At 38.5% G+C, this 18,674-nt stretch overlaps 2 protein-coding genes across 3 annotated transcripts; one reads left to right on the top strand and one right to left on the bottom strand.

Annotated features, from left to right (window-relative positions):
• The first annotated feature begins 1,169 nt into the window (after positions 1-1,169).
• Positions 1,170-6,738, top strand: LOC110912788 (staphylococcal-like nuclease CAN2). Its single transcript, XM_022157597.2, has 9 exons — positions 1,170-1,409; positions 1,480-1,535; positions 1,602-1,716; positions 3,563-3,673; positions 3,764-3,951; positions 4,040-4,096; positions 5,598-5,757; positions 5,829-5,897; positions 6,409-6,738. Exons 1-9 carry the CDS (start codon positions 1,242-1,244, stop codon positions 6,508-6,510), a joined length of 1,026 nt encoding a protein of 341 aa, XP_022013289.1. The 5' UTR covers positions 1,170-1,241; the 3' UTR covers positions 6,511-6,738.
• A 1,224-nt stretch (positions 6,739-7,962) lies between these two features.
• LOC110912787 (carbamoyl-phosphate synthase large chain, chloroplastic) lies at positions 7,963-18,010 on the bottom strand. 2 transcript variants are annotated; one of them, XR_004880347.1, is made up of 7 exons: positions 17,358-18,010; positions 15,552-16,397; positions 13,410-14,102; positions 10,901-12,404; positions 8,999-9,101; positions 8,883-8,917; positions 7,963-8,349 (listed from the first exon to the last, which is right to left on the bottom strand). XR_004880347.1 is itself a non-coding variant. In XM_022157594.2 (6 exons), the coding sequence occupies exons 1-5, from the start codon at positions 17,808-17,810 to the stop codon at positions 8,883-8,885; spliced, it is 3,531 nt and encodes a 1,176-aa protein (XP_022013286.1). In that variant the 5' UTR covers positions 17,811-17,966; the 3' UTR covers positions 7,963-8,349. The 2 variants fall into 2 exon arrangements, 1 of the variants encoding a protein (XP_022013286.1); XM_022157594.2 differs by lacking the exon at positions 8,999-9,101 and having other exon boundaries at positions 17,358-17,966.
• Positions 18,011-18,674: the final 664 nt, after the last annotated feature.

The raw sequence follows: 18,674 nt of genomic DNA, 5'->3' as shown, positions 1-18,674 counted from the left end.
TGTGTATAACACTGAAAAAAAAAGTTTAGTGGGGGGGGGGGGGAGACGCACCCCCACAAGAGAGCGTAGATCCATCCTAGTCATCCTCCTCATCGTGAGAGAGGGTAAAAATATTTATTGCTCAAAGGGTTTAACAAAACCCTAGAAAATTAAATCTCACGTATTGACACTTTGATGTTTTATAGATATTTTTAAAAACTTTTTGTTATTTTGTTATCCTTACAAATGGTGAACTATTAGGTGTTTTCACTTTTCACCATATTACTTTTTTTTACTCTCATTTTATTACTCTATTTTTAATGGCCAACAAATTCGTCAAATAGGCTATTTGTGAAATTCACCACATCAGGATACCCTCGCATCCGTACTGGGGAAAACTATCACCTAGGGCGGAAGCCCGTGAACACCTCACTCGAAGGTACGACAGTGCAATGAGGTAAAAGGCACTTAAGAATCGAACTAGCGATCGTCGCCTACTCATCCAGTCTCGAATTATCATTAGGTACCGCCGAAACTAAATAGTGGGATAGGAATCAACCCCGTTTATCATTTAATTATCATTCAATTAAATAATTAGATTCATCAAATACTTAAATATTCAATCCGTATTATTATTACAAATGATGAAACCATATTAAAACCTTATCTAATCAAACTATATAGCATATCTTATTATATCTTATAGCATTCACATTGAAACCTTTATATTCATAATTTCTATATAATATAGAGAGAAATATAGAGAAAACAATTAAAATAACACTACATTGGATTCTCTACTATAGATAACATTTTATAGAATACAGTACACCTCTATATTTAGAGGTTTATATGTAACTCTTTATTATTATTATTATTATTTTTTTTTTTTGTAAGTGTGTATGAAAGAGAAAATAATAATAAAATAAGTATTTATGAGTGAGATAAAAGTAGAGATAAAGAATTGATGTGAGATGTTTTGAAAAGTATACTAAATTTATAAAAAAGAAATATGTTTTTTTTGGATCAAATTTGCAGAGGAATATAAAGGTTTCAACATGAATGCTTTTCAACACACCTCACAATAAAATAAAATAAAAAGTTAGAAACTAATAACAAGTGCTACATTGCCACGTGGCACACAGTCACTTTACTTGCAACTTTTTCTTCATGATCATCAACTATCCACATTCCACTTCGACAAATATCTTTCAAGTTTCACTTTCTCTTTAAACTAAAGTCAAAAAGTCAAAAACACAATAATGGGAAATGCACTCCGGTTTCTGTACGGCCAATGCTGTTCTCCGCCACAAACCACCGCAGACGGCGCCGCCGGTGACGTTGTCCTTGGCTACCACGGCGTCTCTTCCTCCACCGTCGGCGTCTCCGCCCTTGCCCAACACCTCTACCACTTTGAAATCACCTCACAGGTACACAATATTATTATTTTTATTTTTATTATTATAATATTATAAACTTGTTTACACAATAATATTGCAGGTTCCTGATGGGCTGAGTGCACATGTGATTTCATCCAAGAAAGCTCAGTCAAACTGGTAATTTTTAATATTTTTTAGTTACCCTTTTCAGTTTTAATTAATATTTTTAAGAGTTTTATGAAGGTATAAGAAGCTATCAAAGGCTTGGAGAGAGTCAAAACCTCCACCAACTACACCTGAAGAAGCTTCTAGACTTGTACTTCACACCCTCCAGAGACACCAAGTACCTGATGTTCAGGTAAGTAATTGATCCGTCCAAACGGGTCGGGTCGGGTAGTTTTATTCATTTAGTTTTGGATTTATTTTAGGCAAATTGGATTTATGTGTGGGCGCTCGGGGGCAAAAGTGAAAGTGCACTAATTTTAACGTTATTTTAAAATAAAGTTAAAAGAGGGGATGGTTAATCATGCGTGGTGGCGTTGATAGCCGAAAGACAGGGGTACATGCACTAATCGGCAGTTGTCTCAATTGTTGAGTGTCATGTGCCTTATGTCAAGGCTTGATGCAAAACTACTATTGAGCCGGGGTCTCACTGGAAGCAGCCTCTCTATTCCTATGGGGTAGAGGTAAGGCTGTCTACATCTTACCCTCCTTGGACCCTACCTTAGCTTAGCTATTGGTGGGATTTACTGAGTATGATGATGATGACGATGATGATTTATTAATTCAAACCGTGACCCATTGGCTGATAATAATTTATACATACGACAATATGACTAGTGACACAATATGTCACGTCATCAGGCGTTACGTTGAGATTGCCTTTGGTGAAAATAGTGAAAGTTAGAAGTGTCATTGGTCAAACTGTTAGCGTGCATCATTATCGGTCAAGTGGCCATAGTTTGGACTATTATAATCCAAATTGTCTTTGTTTATTAGTATGCTTACTAACATTACATAATTACATTTGTAGACGGCATAGTTGTTAATGGCGAATAGCGACAAATAGCGATAAGGTACCTCTATGCTACAGAGCGAGTGGCCATAAATAGCGATACACTAGAAAAAAAAAATTATATGTATATTATATCAAAATCGTGATATATATGCTATTTTACAGGTATATTTAACAAAAACCTAAAATCCAGCTATTTGATAGCTATTTTCAATTGCTATTTATATTGAAAAAACAAAAACAAAAATTGTCGCTATTATTGCTATCTATCGCTACAACCCTAATAGCGAGCCTAGACCTATATGCTACGTAGCGCGCTATAGTGGTCACTATGCTCGCTATTGACAACTATGGTAGACGGTAACCATTGTGGGCCGGTTTAGTGGGTCAATGCCCGTTACTGGTCGGCCCATTAGAGTTAAGTTCAACATCCCTTACAAAAATTGTATAAGGACTTATACCCACATAAGAGTTGGAAGAATGATGTCTCAGATTTCCTTTATGTGTTGGTATAAGTCCCCTTATATAGATGGATGTTGGGCTTAACTAGAGGTGTAAACGAGCCGAGCCGAGCCCGAGCTCGGCCAGGCTCGAGCTCAAGCTCGATTAACTTATGAGAGCTCGGCTCGATTCGAGCTTTGTTTTCAAAGCTCGAGCTCGGCTCGTTTACTAAATAAGCTTATTTAGGCTTGCGAGCTCGATAAGTAAAGCTCGGGCTCGTTTACTAAATAAGCTTATTTTTAGGTTCGAGTTCGGCTTGTAAACAAGTTTAAATAAGCTCGGCTCGACTCGGCTCGTTTACACTAAGGCTCGACGAGCCTAACGAGCTTCACATGTGAGGCTCGAGCTCGGGCTCGATAAACAAACGAGCTTTGTTTTGAGGCTCAAGCTCGATAAGGCTCGGCTCGTTTCGAGCTTTTTCTCGAGCTGATCTCGAGTAGCTCGCGAGCCGCTCGGCTCGTTTGCGCCCCTAGGCTTAACCATAATGGGACTACAAGACTATGCACTTAAGCCCACTAGACCGGGCCCAAAATGGGCACCGCCCACAACACTATCGAATTTCAATCCATCTTTATTTGCATAAAAAGATTTAAATGGTTGTATGGATCACAAATGTAGTTTGGATGACTTTCGACCTGTTCGCCTGATTTTGCCTTTTATGCGCGTATTCTATTTCTGTTTTATAAAGGGATTACTGTCATTTTATGGGCTTCCTATTCCTTATTCACTTGATGAACTCTCGGCCGGTGAAGCTCCATCCGTCGTGGATGGCCTTATGTTTGAGTTACACACTCTTCCTGTAAGAACAAGTTCCTGCGAAACTCACAATCACACTTTCTTCAAACACGAATTCTTATTAGTTTTGCATATTTTTACTTGATTACAAAAGGTTGATGGAAAGACGGTACCAGATGGAGATGGTGTAAATGTGTATGTTAATACCACAGATGTGCGGGAGTCGTCTCTCGTGCCCCATGAGGTACATATGGCTGCGGTTGAGCGCAACCTAGCGCGTGCCCAAAGGAACTACGCTATGGCAGACGCGCTACACAAGCAGATTACTGATGCGGGTTATAAGTATTTACTCATGTCCATGTCATACTAAAGTTTTTTTTTTTAAACTTTAGTGGAAATCATTTCTTGATCGTACTACTTGTTGATACAGGGTGCTAAATATCAACGACGAGGAAATTCTAGCACGAAAATACCGGATTAGACTAAGGTATTTCAAATAGATTGTGGAGTGAATTTCAAGAATTATCCTTTATCTTTATACCCATTTTAGGCGTTGTCCTTTATGTTCAAAATTGACGAGTTTTGTCCTTTATGTTTTCATATCATACACGTTTTGTCCTTTAGGCTTAACCCAGTTAGCTTTTTCAGTTAAATTTGGTCATATGCTTTGCACATGAGGGCATTTTTGTCAATTCAAAGGTAAGTTCAACGGCAGATTTACAACTCAAAGCTTCTGCAACCTTTGAATTGACAAATATGCACTCATGTGCAAAGCACATGACCAAATTTTACTGAAAAAACTAACTGGGTTAGGCCTAAAGGACAAAACGTATATGATATGAAAACATAAAGGACAAAATTCGTCAAGTTTGAACATAAAGGACAGCGCCTGAAAATGGGTATAAAGATAAAGTACAATCGTTGAAATTCACTCTAGATTGTGCCTTGTTTTTGTTTGGTCTTGCTCTCTACGATGAAGTGCCAAAATGTGTCACTGCGAGAAAGGTAAGGGTGTGAATTTCTGATACGACAAGAATCTAACACGAAATTTGCGGGCTTTGGTTAAATAGGTTTAGGCCAGTTTTCCGTTGAACCTACAAACAGATTTAGCTAAAGGGGTTATGTTTAGGATGAACTGTGTTGACTCGTTTAACCTGTTTATTTAAAAAAAAAATTGTTTTATGTCGTAACTTAAACTGACTTGGTATTTTATGCCAAAATTTAAACATAAATGAGAAATGAAAAATCACGTGTTATAGTATAAACGTGATTATAATATACGTGTAAATTTGTAATTTTAGAAATATGCAAAAACTGAAATAAAATAAAGAGTAAACTTTCGTTTTGATCCCTGTGGTTTGGTCATTTTAACGGTTTTGCCCCAAACCTTTAAAAATAACCATTTTCCTCCAATAGTTTGCTATGGTTTTTCCATTTTGCTCCCTGCCTCTAACTCCATCCAAATTGTCTGTTTTTCCATTTTGCTCCCCGCAGGGAGCAAAATGGAAAAACTATAGCAAACTATTGGAGGAAAATGGCTATTTTTAAAGGTTTGGGGCAAAATCGTTAAAGTGACCAAACCACAGGGAGCAAAACGAAAGTTTACTCTAAAATAAAGTTTCGAGTTGAGCTGGTCGTTTACAATGTCAACTCGTGAAAACCCATGTCGTGTTCGTGTTTGACCTGCCAACCCGAGAACAAGACCCATTGACACCCTAAATAAAAGAGTCAAATGGGATTGCCACGTGCCTTTTGACTTTTCTTTTAAATTTAATAATAGTTAGGCCACAGGGTGTGGCTTAACGCGACCCCGCCACCTCACCAATTATAGCGCCCGGGGCGCCAACCACCATAATAAAAACGGACGCAAAGTCAACGGTCATTAGTTAAATCTGTCATGAACATATAATCATGTGTCCAAAGTCGGTGAAAAATCATATATGTTGCTTTGCTTTTTCATATGAGTGAATCGATGTCAATGGAAACAGGGGAATAGATGCGCCTGAAAACCAGCAGCCGTATGGGAAAGAGGCCAAAGACGAGCTCGTGAAGATAGTTGATGGCAAGTGTTTGAAAATTCAAGTCTTTGACGAAGATCAATACGGGCGTTTTGTTGGAGACGTTTACTGCAATGGCCTCTTCGTACAAGTAATTCCATTGCTTTTATACGTGTACTGACAAATGTAACGCAACAAATTTACAAAAACGTGATTATGCAGAAACGAATGTTGAAGAAAGGACTTGCATGGCATTACACTGCGTATGACAAACGTCCACAGTTTGAGAAGGTGACTGTTTACTTCTTTAAAGTTATGTAATCGTGTTAACAATAATTTTTTTTTTTTTTTTTTTTGAGTAAACTGCCATTTTCCTGAGGTTTGGTCAGTTTTGTCATTTTAGTCCAAAACTCAAACTTTTTGCATCTGGTCCCTGTGGTTTCAATTTTATTACCATTTTGGTCCAAAAATGAAATCAGGTCATATTTGTCTTATAAAATCCTGCAATTTTGTCTTTTTCCTCAAGGGCAAACCAGGTCATATTTGTCTTATAGAATCTAGTATTTATTTATAAAAAGAAATTACCATTTTGCCCATGAGGAAAAGGACAAAATAGCAGGATTTTATAAGACAAACATGAACTGATTTCATTATTGGACCAAAATGACAATAAAACTGAAACCACAGAGACCCAAATGCAAAAGGTTTGAGTTTTGGACTAAAGTGACCAAACCACAGGGACCAAAATTACAGTTTACTCTTTTTTTTGTGTTCTAAAATCGGGTTACTGGTTTGATATCAGTGGGAGAAAGAGGCCCGGGCTAAGGGAATCGGGTTGTGGGCTTTACCGAACCCTGAAATGCCATGGGAATGGAGAAGGAATCATCGCCAAAACAGATTTTAAGCCCGGCAACACAGGTTTAAGATGGTCTTGATTATCAAAGTGTTAAAATTAGTTTACTCTGCATATGTATGTTGTTTTGATCATACGTGCTTGTTCACTAATGCTCGGTCTGGTATTTGCAACACCGGTGTAAACTATGTAAAAATGTTTTTGGATTTTTCGGTCTTGATGAAGTGTATGTAACAAATGGTAGATATGGAACAATGTTTTTGGTTTTTTCAGTCGTAATCATCCAGTGGCGGAACTAGCCCAAAAAGTTAGGGGCATCCTAATTTTTATTTTTTAGGATCAGGGGTATCCTTTACATAACAGAAACGGAGTTGAGTTGTATTTTTACACTACGGAAATGGAGTTAAGGGGTGTTTTTATACTACGGAGACAGGGTTGAGGGGTGTTTTTTATACTATGGAGTTAAGGGGTGTTTTTATCAACACTATAAGTCCGCCACTGTAATCATCCGAGTTTTATTAAGACAATTATGGTGGCAACGTCTAGTTGTAATCGCTTTACAATAACTCTGATGTCTGATCAATAAATTTTGGGTCCGTCGACAATTTGGAATTCAAATACTTGAAAAGTAATCTAATTACTTGATATATTATGCGTAAAGCCGTAGTATTTCATTTTTGAAAAATACGAAACATAAATGTCACTCGTGTATCAAATGTGTACTTTGAATATGTTTTAACGATGTGTGTAATATTATACAAATGCTGGCTAGTAGCTTAGCGGTATGAAGGGGTTCCTTTATAAGTGGTTGAGGGTTCTAGTCTCATGGTTTACGTATGTTTAAACATATGATCCATGTATGTTTAAAGGGGAATTGGCCTGTAATAATCCCACTTAGACCTTATTTGCCATTAATAATCCCACCTCAGAATATTCCCCCCACCAGTCCCACCTTTCACCTATTTTTCCTACAATGGTCCCCCGTTAAAAAAACTTAACGTAGTTAAGCTTTTTTCCAAATTACAAACAGATTTTTTCGTGCTTTTGATCAAAAAGATGATACGAGTCCATTGATGTAAAACTTACTTCGAAATGGTGCTCCAAGTGACTTGATTTTGGTTACTTCGAAATGGTGCTCCAAGTGACTTGATTTTGGTTAATTCGAAATGGTCCATTGATGTAAAACTTACTTAACGTAGTTAAGCTTTTTTCCAAATTACAAACAGATTTTTTCGGGCTTTTGATCAGAAGCGCTGTTTTCAACGTTTGGATCACCGTTTCGAGGCAAGTTTTACATCAGTGGACTCATATCGTCGTTCTAATCAAAAGCCTTAAAAAATATGTTTGTAATTTGGAAAAAAACTTAACTCCGTTAAGTATTTTTAACAGGGGACCATTGTAGGAAAAATAGGTGAAAGGTGGGACTGATGGGAGGAATATTCTGAGGTGGGATTATTAATGGCCAATAAGGTCTAGGTGGGATTATTACAGGCCAATTTCCCATGTTTAAATGAGCATTATTAAATGATTAAATACTTACACGTCATTCGTACAAGTGATAATAATGCTACCAAACGGCTTGTAGCCTGGCGGTATCAAAGTGTAGTAAGGTGTTTCTCTCATATGGCTAAGGGTTCAAAGTCCCATGGTAGACAAAAGATGTTGACTTGGGAGTAGAATTAGGGAGTGTGCTTTAGCCGTTAAAAAAAACGATGATAACACCCGACTACAGCCACCAAACACAAAATCCGATGCACAGAAATAAGAAATCGGTACGGAAAGAAAACACTAGAAAATAACCCTCGGTTAGAGGGCTGAACGCCTGAACCTAACAAAAATTTTGAAACCAGAAGTCATGTCTTCAAATGGCTGTAGATATGTTCGTTTTACCTGCAAAAAATATGGCGAATCAGCTTAAAAAAAAAACTTCGATTCCTCATAGGTTTGCGGTAGAGAGGGGCGTTTTAACCCACTTTCTTGTAAACAAGGTCAACTTGGGTGACCCATTTTCTTGTAAATGGATCGACGTTGGCTGTGACCCATTTTCTTGTAAACGGGTCTACTTGGGTTGTGACCCATTTTCTTGTAAACGGATCGACGTGGGTTGTGACCCATTTTCTTGTAAACGGGTCTACTTGGGTTGTGACCCATTTTCTTGTAAACGGGTCGACGTGGGTTGTGACCTATTAATAGGAAACAACCTTCTAAGTGTTTTTATTCGAAAGTGTCGATTATTATAACAAACTATTGTTTTTCTTGTCATAAATAATACATCAAGTGTAAAAGATAACAAAAGCGTTCACCAAGTCCTTGTTTCAGCCCATACAAAAAATGATACCGTTCAACCCGACCCGTTTTTAAACATTATCCAGCCCACCGGTCTCGCCAACGTAATTAAAAATATATATAATTTCAGCACAAACCTACGACTTTATCGAGACTGTTGCAGCAGTCTTGCCTGAAAAAACAAAAAAAAAAAGAAAAGACTTTTTATCAAGAAATTTGTACAAAAATAGATATAAAATAACGAGTTAATTACAATTTGCCTCCTTGTAGTTTGGGTCACTTTTCACTTTGCCCCCTTAAATCAAAAGCTTTTTGTGCTGCACACTTAGACTTGTATTTGCTTGCAATTTGTCACGCTGTGGTATGACTTCCGTTAGTCTAAAGAATATTTTGTTAACGTTGACTAACGTGGCAAGGGTAAATCGGTCAATAGAAGTCTCTTTATATCCACAAATAGGGGTGCAAACGAGCCGAGCTACTCGCGAGCTACTCGAGCTCGGCTCGAAAAAAAGCTCGAACGAGCCGAGCTTAAACGAGCTCGAGCCTGAGCCTAAAAACAAGCTCGTTTAGTAAACGAGCCCGAGCCTGAGCCTAAAAACAAGCTCGCGAGCCTAATCGAGTTTTTTAGTTATATATTTTTTTATTAATATATTAAACATATATTTATATAATAATAATTACCATTTATATAAATATAAAAAATAACTAAATTATATGTATAATAATAATTATAATTAATAGGTTTAGGATCCTGTACAAAGTGCTTAATTTGTAAGAAGTGTAAGAAATATTCCTGGAATGACAAGTGTCCATCCTCTTAATTAATTCAAAAGGGTAGTTTTGTAATTGTACATTTTGTCATTTAATTCAAATATCAGCGAATTATATGGTAACCAGCGAATTATATGGTAACCGTCATCAATCTCCAAAAAATCAACGAATTTCTTCATACTTTATCATAAATAGATCTATAATCAGATTCATGGCGTGGTGTTTTAAAACAACTGGATAAATTGACTATGATGTTGGTCATGGTGTTTTATATAGAAGGTTGCTGGGGATTCTAGATAAAACACCATGACTTGAATCATGGCGTGGTGTTTTATCTGGTGACATTGTTCATGGCATAGTGTTTTAAACATCTGGAGACAAAACACCACGCCATGAACAATGTCTCCAGATAAAACACCACGGCATGAATAATGTCTCCAGATAAAACACCACACCATGAACAATGTCTCCAGATAAAACACCACGATATGAACAATGTCTCCAGATAAAACACCACGCCATGAATAATGTCTCATGATAAAACACCATGACTTGAATCATAGATGTTTTAAAACACCACACTATGAACAAGGTCTCCAGATAAAACACCATGACTTGAATCCTAGTCTTGGTGTTTTAAAATCTGGGAATGTTTTGTATTTATAAAACACTACGCCACGAACAATGTCTCCAGATAAAACACCACGCCATCAACAATGTCTCCAGATAAAACACCATGACTTGAATCTGCGATTACGTTTTAAAAATCTGGGAATGTTTTAAAGTATGAAGAAATTCGCTGATTTTTTTTTGGAGATTGATGGCGGTTACATATAATTCGCTGATTTTTAGGAGTTTGATGGTTGTGTTTGAAACAGTTACCATATTTGAAAGAATGGAAAAGACACTATTGCCCTTCAATTTTACAAAAGCCCCTTCTAATTAAAACACAATTTACATTTTAATACCCTTTTGATCTCAACCATTAGATCAAAGATCCAATGGTTTAAAACACTTCTTACACTTCTTACACTTTGGACACTTTTTACCATATCCCTACCCATAATTAATATAAATTAATTAAAAAATACTAAACGAGTCGAGCCCGAGCCGAGCTCGAGCTTGAAAAATTACCTTCGAGCCGAGCTCGAGCTCGAGCTTTCATATGTTAAACGAGCTCGAGCTCGAGCCTGGTCGAGCTCGGGCTCGGCTCGGCTCGTTTGCACTGACCACAAAAACCTTATCCTCCTACAGTGTGACAAATTGCAAGCAAATACAAAAGGTTTTTGATTTAAAGAGGAAAAGTGAAAAGTGACCCAAACCACAGGGAGGCAAATTGTAATTAACTCTTAAATAAATGAAATATAATTAGAATTGTTTTTACCAGCATTCTGCTCTAAAAAGTAATCTTGAATAGCGACCATTTCGATTTTCGTCGTTTTCAAGCTTCCGATAGCCTCACAAGTCGCCAAAGCACCCGAAACCGTTGTTATGATCGGAACCTTGTACGCAAGCGCCATCCGCCTGAGCTGACGCCCGTCAACCTGATCAACATCATCGTTCGAGCTCGTAATCACCATTAAATTAATTTGTCCGTTCGCAATCATATCACCCGCATGCGGACGTCCTTCGTGCAGCTTCAACACCTTCCCAACCGGAACACCTTCTAATTCAAGAATACGAGCGGTACCAGAACTCGCAACAATGGTAAACCCGAGCCCTAGAAAAGCACGAGCAATTTTCGTTAATTGCGGTTTTGTCATATCGTTCATACTAAGAAAAACGGTCCCGGAAACGGGTAGTTTCTGGCCTGCGGCGATTTGCGATTTGGCGAACGCGATTGAGAGTTCGGTCCCGATCCCCATTACTTCACCGGTGCTACGCATCTCGGGCCCGAGAAACACATCGCATCCTTGGAATTTCTCGAACGGAAGAACCGCTTCTTTAACTGAAACATGTTTCGGGATTACTTCGTTTGTGAAACCGAGTTCGTTAAGAGACATTCCCGACATTACAAGTGAAGCGTATTTAGCTAAAGGGCGCCCGATCGCTTTTGAAACAAATGGGACCGTACGAGACGCCCGCGGGTTCGCTTCGAGCAAGAAAACGTCCCCAGCACCCGTAATTGCATACTGGCAGTTCATAAGTCCGCATACGTTTAATCGCTTAGCGAGTTTAACAGTCCACGATCTGATCGTTTCTAGGCTTTTAGCCGAAACTGTTTTTGTCGGAATCATGCAAGCGGAGTCACCGGAATGGACTCCTGCTTGTTCAATATGCTCCATAATTCCACCGATCACGACATTACCGTGCATATCCGCAAGCGAATCGATATCGATCTCAATAGCGTCCGACAAATACCGGTCGATCAAAACGGGTCGCTCCGGGTCAACCTCAACAGCCGTTTCAAGATAACTTATCAACTTCTCATCACTATAAACAATCTCCATGGCCCGACCACCTAAAACATAAGACGGCCTTACAACAATCGGATATCCGATTTCTGACGCAATCGCCAACGCATCAGCATCGCTTTTCGCAATCCCACCCTTCGGTTGTTCGATTCGTAGCTCTTTTAACATCGCATTGAACCGTTCTCGGTCTTCAGCAGCGTCAATGGAGTCGGGTGATGTGCCCCAGATGCGGACGTTACCGCCACTGGCGGACGGCGGTTTGTGTTCGTCAAGGTAGTGTTGGATCGGTAGAGCCAGTTTCAGAGGGGTTTGACCACCGAACTGCACGATGATGCCATCGGGCTGTTCAATGTCGATGACGTTAAGTACGTCTTCAACTGTTAGCGGTTCGAAGTAGAGACGGTCACTTGTATCGTAGTCGGTGGATACGGTCTCCGGATTTGAATTCATCATAATAGTTTCGTAACCTGCTTCCTAATAAGATTCAAACAAACAATGTTATTAGGATCCAAAAGGTTTGAAATCTTGCCATTTTCATCTAGTTCGTTAACTTCATCCATTTTTCTCCGTTAAGTCAGGGATATTTTCGTCTTTTTTGTTAACTAAAAGGGCAACTCGGTTTTTTGAATACTTGTACATTATGCTAAATGTTTATACATAAAGTGAAAAAGACCGAATTGCCTTTTAAGTTAACAAAAAGGACGGAAATACACCTGACTTAATGGAGAAAAATGGATGGAGTTAACGAGCCGGATGTAAACGGCAAGATTTAAAACCTTTTAGAGGAAAATAAAAAAACCTTTGAACAAAGTTGCAAAACTGGCCAAACCTCAAGGACGAAAATGGCATTTCACTCAAAAAATATATTAAAAGAAGTAGGGGTGCAAACGAGCCGAGCTACTCGCGAGCTACTCAAGCTCGGCTCGAAAAAAAGCTCGAACGAGCCGAGCTTAAACGAGCTCGAGCTCGAGCCCGAGCCTAAAAAACAAGCTCGTTTAGTAAACGAGCCCGAGCCTCGCTTATCGAGCTCGAGCCGGCTCGCGAGCCTAATCGAGCTTTCTGTTTATATATATTTTTATTAATATATTAAACATATATTTATATAATAATAATTACCATTTATATAAATATAAAAAATAACTTAATTATATGTATAATAATAATTATAATTAATATAAATTAATTAATAAATCCTAAACGAGTCGAGCCCGAGCCGAGCTCGAGCTTGAAAAATGACCTTCGAGCCGAGCTCGAGCTCGAGCTTTCATATGTTAAACGAGCTCGAGCTCGGGCTCGGCTCGGCTCGTTTGCACCCCTAAAAAGAAGGGTCAAACCGCCGAAACAAAACTGACACACTGTCAAAACTGGCCAATCCAACCGTCTTAACCAACCCGGTCAGTTTCCAAAACCGTAAGTAGGGTTCGGCCAGGAATTTTTCGTAAAAACTAGCCGAACCATATCAAGAAAGTAAGAACAAACCTGAAGGGCAAATGAAGCATGGCAGCAGCAATAGTCAAACTCAATCCCTTGACCGATTCTATTGGGCCCACCACCCAAAATCAGAACTTTTTTCGTTTTAGTCGGAGCAGATTCACATTCATAATCATAAGAAGAATACATATACGGAGTGTTTGCTTCAAACTCCGCAGCACAAGTGTCGACACGTTTATAAGCAGGAACAACTCCTAAACTCAAGCGTTTCACGCGAACTTCTTTTTCCGTCGACTTTGTAGCAAACGCGATCTGCTTATCGCTAAAACCACGCTTTTTAACCTCGTAAAACTCATCTTTAGTGACCTGAGATAAACTTTTTGCCATGATATATTGCTCAACGTCTACTAATTCTTTAAGTTGAGTGAGAAACCATTTGTCGATGAAACTTATTTCATGGATCGCGTCCACTTTCATGCCTCGTTTCATTGCGGCGTATAGCGCGTGGATACGGTCCGGGTTCGGGACCCGCAGACTGTATTTAAGTTTCTCCCAATCCCAATCGAGCTCTTTTATCGGTGCACAACCCCAACCCGAGTAACCGCATTCTAGCGATCTAACCGCCTTTTGAAACGATTCTTGAAATGTGCGTCCAACTGCCATCGATTCACCAACGGATTTCATTTGTGTTGTTAATATGGGTTGAGATCCCGGGAATTTCTCAAATGCAAACCTGGGTATCTGAAAAACATGGATTAAGATTAGGGACTTTTAAAATATGACCGTTATACCCTTTTAAACGTTAATAGTTTCGTAGTAACCAACCCAACTTCAGAAGATCAAACATACCCATTGAAACTTAAACGCTCATAATTACCCGAGTAAAGGACACGGATGGTCCCTATGGTTAACCAAAAATTTGGATTTGGTCCCTAGCTTTCCAAAAGTACACAAATGGTCCTTGTGGTTTGCACTTTGTAGCGCATTTAGTCCCCAACTTTTTCCAAAAGTACATGGATGGTCCCTGTGGTTTGCACTTTGTAACGCGTTTAGTCCCTAACTCATAGTTGTCAATAGCGGCTATAGCGACCGCTATAGGGCGCTATGTAGCCATGCGACCAAGTGTCGCTACATGGGTCATAGCGACCAATAGCGTATTTAGCGACAATTTTTTTTGATGTGAATAGCAATTAGATATAGCTATAAAATAGCTGGATTTATATGTTTTTGTTAAATATACATGTAAAATAGCATATATACAAGGGTATTTTGATGTACTATACATATAACAATTTTCAAAATTCTTTTTCTAGTGTAATCACTATTTATAAAATAGCCGTCACTATTTGTCGCTATTCGCTACGTAGCCTATAGGTGCCTTGTCGCTATTCGCTATCGACAACTATGCCCTAACTTGGACATGCTAAAACCTTTAGATTTGTTGATTGGGGACTAAATGTGTTACAAAGGGCAAACCATAGGGACCATCCGTGTACTTTTTGAAAGCTAGGGATCAAATCCAAAATTTTGGTAAACCATAAGGACCATTCATGTACTTTACTTACTATTAATTTAATCAAATGATCATAACCTAAAGAAGGTTTACCCAAATGCTAAAAAATATTATTTTGAGTAAAAATTTGCAACAATTTAATTATCATATAGACCCTTACAAACTTCAAAATTTTTATATATACCCAATCAAAACTAAAAATACCGTATATGCCCTTATAAAATAGTTAAAATATCAAATATACCCAAATTATTAAAAACAATCTATTAAATAATCATTTTACCCTTATTTTTTTAACTTCAAATTTTCATATATGCTCATCTTTCAACTTTATATTTTTATATAACACATTTTAAGCTTAAATTTATTTTTACCCATTTTTATTTTTTTCCCAAAAATAATAGTATATTCCTCATATATAATATTTAAGCTAAATAAGTTAAGCTAGAAATAAGTATATATAATATTTGAAGTTCTCATATACAAGATTTCAAAGTTTCAGAAAATAAGGGTATAACTGTCATTTATTAAATTGTTTTTAATGAATTGGTTATATATGATATTTCAACTATTTTATAAGGGTATATACGATATCGGGTATATATGATATTTTGCAAGTTTGTAGGGGTATATTTGAAATTGCCCCGTAAACTAATATAACGGTCAACGGTTCTAACCTTTGTGACAACATAATCAATAGACGGTTCAAAACTAGCCGGTGTCTTCATCGTGATATCATTCGGAATTTGATCCAAAGAATAACCAACCGATAACTTTGCAGCCATCTTCGCAATCGGAAAACCGGTAGCTTTAGACGCCAACGCAGACGACCTCGAAACCCGAGGATTCATCTCAATAACCATAACCTCCCCATCATCAGGATTAACAGCAAACTGAACATTAGAACCGCCACATTCAACTCCAATCTCCCTAATAATCGCAATAGAATAATCACGAAGCCGTTGGTACTCCTTATCGGTCAACGTTTGCGCAGGAGCAACCGTGATCGAATCTCCGGTATGCACACCCATCGGATCGATATTCTCGATTGAACATATGATAACCACATTGTCAGCCAAATCCCGCATAACCTCAAGCTCGTATTCTTTCCATCCTAACAACGATTTCTCGACCAAAACTTGTGACGTCACACTCGCTGCAAGCCCCGACTTACAAATCGCCTCGAATTCTTGTTTATTATACGCAATCCCGCCACCGGAACCACCTAATGTAAAAGCGGGCCTGATAATTAACGGGAACTCGCCGATTTCTTCGGCTATTTGCGTACATTCTTGTAGGGTAGTACCGATCCCGGACGGTGGAGTTTTGAGCCCGATGTTCTTCATGGCTTGCTTGAACAACTCTCGATCTTCGGCTTTCTTGATTGCTTCAAGTTTAGCTCCGATTAATTCTACGTTATACTTATCCAACACCCCACGTTCCGCCAACGCCACTGCGAGATTAAGCGCGGTTTGGCCACCCATGGTGGGTAAAATCGCGTCTGGTCTCTCTTGTGCAATCACCTATCAAAAAATTCAAAAGAACTGAAAAAATGTTCTTATGAATAATATTTTATGTGCATTAAATAACTGGAATCACCCTTACTGTAGGGATGAGCTCGGTACTGTACTGGTACCGTACCGTACTGTAAAACGCAAAAAGTGAGTACCCGTACCGAAAGTGGCTGATACGGTACCGGTATTCGAAAGTAAATCGACCCAAAATATTGTATCGATGCAGAAAAATGCAAATAAATGGGTACCGAAAATGGCTCAGTACAGTACCAGTTGATACTGTACCCGGAACCAAATGCTCACCCCTACTATACCGAAGGATTACAACAAAAAGACAAAAATAATGATAAAACGTTAATAAGACTGCGGGGAGTGGGAGCGTTGGTTGGGCGGGGAAGCCCTTCAACGCCAGCTACTCCACTCCGGGTGATAGTTGGGCATGCCATTGCCCCTTAGGCGTGGGTACTCAGCCTTGGGGGGGGGGGGGGGGGGGGGGGCAGGGTGACTTGGCTGGCTTTGGTTGGCTGGTTCAATACGGCCCTCTTTGATTGGCTACTTTAATTAAAAAAAATCACATGGCTGGCCACGCCACACCACACCCCTCATTTTTCAACATAAACTTGTGGAATCCACAATCGCCACGAGCAAAGCCCCCAACCCAAGCTCCCCCCCCCCCCTCCCCGCAGTCTAACTACCTTAAGTTCAAATCCATTATTTGAGCCATTTTTTTCGGCCCAAAAATTTCAACAGCAAATGGCAAAACCGAAAAAACCGAAATCATACCGAACCCATCGTGAAAACCGAAAACCAAAACCGAAAGGTTTTGAATTTACGGGTTTTTCTTTAGTTTGAGTCCAAAACCGACCCACGCAGTTATAACTAACTAACAACTTAAAATAAACGATAAATCAAATAATAATAACAGTAACAACAATAACACTATAACAGATAGTAAACTCGGTTAACAACCTGCTCGACTAACTCAGGCGTCATGGGTTCAATGTAGGTCCGATCAGCCATCTCAGGATCAGTCATAATAGTAGCAGGGTTCGAATTAATAAGCACAACCTCATAACCATTCTCCCTTAACGCCTTACAAGCTTGAGTACCCGAATAATCAAATTCACAAGCTTGACCAATAACAATGGGCCCAGCACCCAGAATCATAATCTTTTTAATGTCAGTTCTCTTACCCACATTGGGTTTTTGAGATTTTTCACATTCACCCACTTGATTACCCTGTTTAGAGCTGCAGACATTTTGACAAACACCTGGTGTGCGTGTTGAAAAAGTGAACAATTTGTGGCTGATTTGGGTGTTGTTTATTGACAGTAACGAAGAATGGATAGATTTTGGTTTTGGGGAAATGAGAGTGGGTGAAATGAAGATGTTATCGCATGGGTTGAAGCAATGAGTCGCCATAGATTGAATGTGAGAATGGTGGAAGATAGCGGCGCAAGATAGGGTTTATAGCTAAAATGCGTCACCTTTCGGCTGTGTTTCTCCACTATTGTGCTCCTGTGTCCACTTGGCAAAGATGATTTAGGGCCCAAAAGTTTTTATTTGAAAGGTGAAATCGTTTTCTTCAATGTGTGAACTTGTCTCTTTGTTGGTGGAATTATCAATGTATGTTTGAAATTCTTTTCTTTTGTGCTAGTTGATGTCACGTCTGCGTTGCGGGGCGATAGGCCGAATAATTTTCAACCAATTAAAAAATCAGTACTATAGTTTTACTAGAAAAAAAAACTAAAACGATGATAAGACCGTAAATTTGAGGTCAGGGCAAAACAGTAATTTGTAAGGACTAATGAGCGAGTGTTAGGCAGCTACTTGACACGAAAAACAATTAAATCGACTCAACCAATTAAAAGAAAACACTTTTATACTTTTTCTATAAAAACTAAAACAGTGGTAATACTGTAATTTTTTTAACTGTAGGCAAAGTTGTATTTTTTGACTGAGGGTAAAATCATAATTTGCTAAAAGCTAAAGTGATGGCAATACTGTAAATTTGAACCAGGGGCAAAATCATAAATTTGCGCAAAGGCAAGTTCGTAATTTTGACGTTGGGGTAATATCGTAATATAAATTTGAACTAAGGGCACAATCGTAATTTTAAGCTGGAAGCAAAAGCATTATTTTATTTTGAACTGAAGGCAAAATCGTAATTTTGAGTTGGGGCAAAAGCATAATTTTATTATAAACGGGGAAAAACATTTAATAAATACCCGAATTTATAACAACAAATGATAAATTGAAGACATGCATAAAAAGGAAGACGAAAAC

The sequence above is a fragment of the Helianthus annuus genome, chromosome 15, assembly GCF_002127325.2.
Source record: "Helianthus annuus cultivar XRQ/B chromosome 15, HanXRQr2.0-SUNRISE, whole genome shotgun sequence".
In the NCBI taxonomy this organism is placed as follows: Eukaryota; Viridiplantae; Streptophyta; class Magnoliopsida; order Asterales; family Asteraceae; genus Helianthus; species Helianthus annuus.
The sequence above is the reverse complement of the archived record's forward strand: the minus strand, read 5'-3'. Positions and strand labels throughout refer to the sequence as shown.

Coding starts and splice junctions, on each gene's coding strand:
- LOC110912788 (XM_022157597.2), top strand. CDS start 1,242: ATGGGAAATGCACTCCGGTTTCTGTACGGCCAATGCTGTTCTCCGCCA. Junction 1,536..1,601: donor AAGAAAGCTCAGTCAAACTG/GTAATTTTTAAT, acceptor AGTTTTATGAAG/GTATAAGAAGCTATCAAAGG. Junction 1,717..3,562: donor ACCAAGTACCTGATGTTCAG/GTAAGTAATTGA, acceptor TGTTTTATAAAG/GGATTACTGTCATTTTATGG.
- LOC110912787 (XM_022157594.2), bottom strand. CDS start 17,810: ATGGCGACTCATTGCTTCAACCCATGCGATAACATCTTCATTTCACCC. Junction 16,398..17,357: donor CGCCTGAGTTAGTCGAGCAG/GTTGTTAACCGA, acceptor ATTTTTTGATAG/GTGATTGCACAAGAGAGACC. Junction 14,103..15,551: donor TTGATTATGTTGTCACAAAG/GTTAGAACCGTT, acceptor CATGTTTTTCAG/ATACCCAGGTTTGCATTTGA.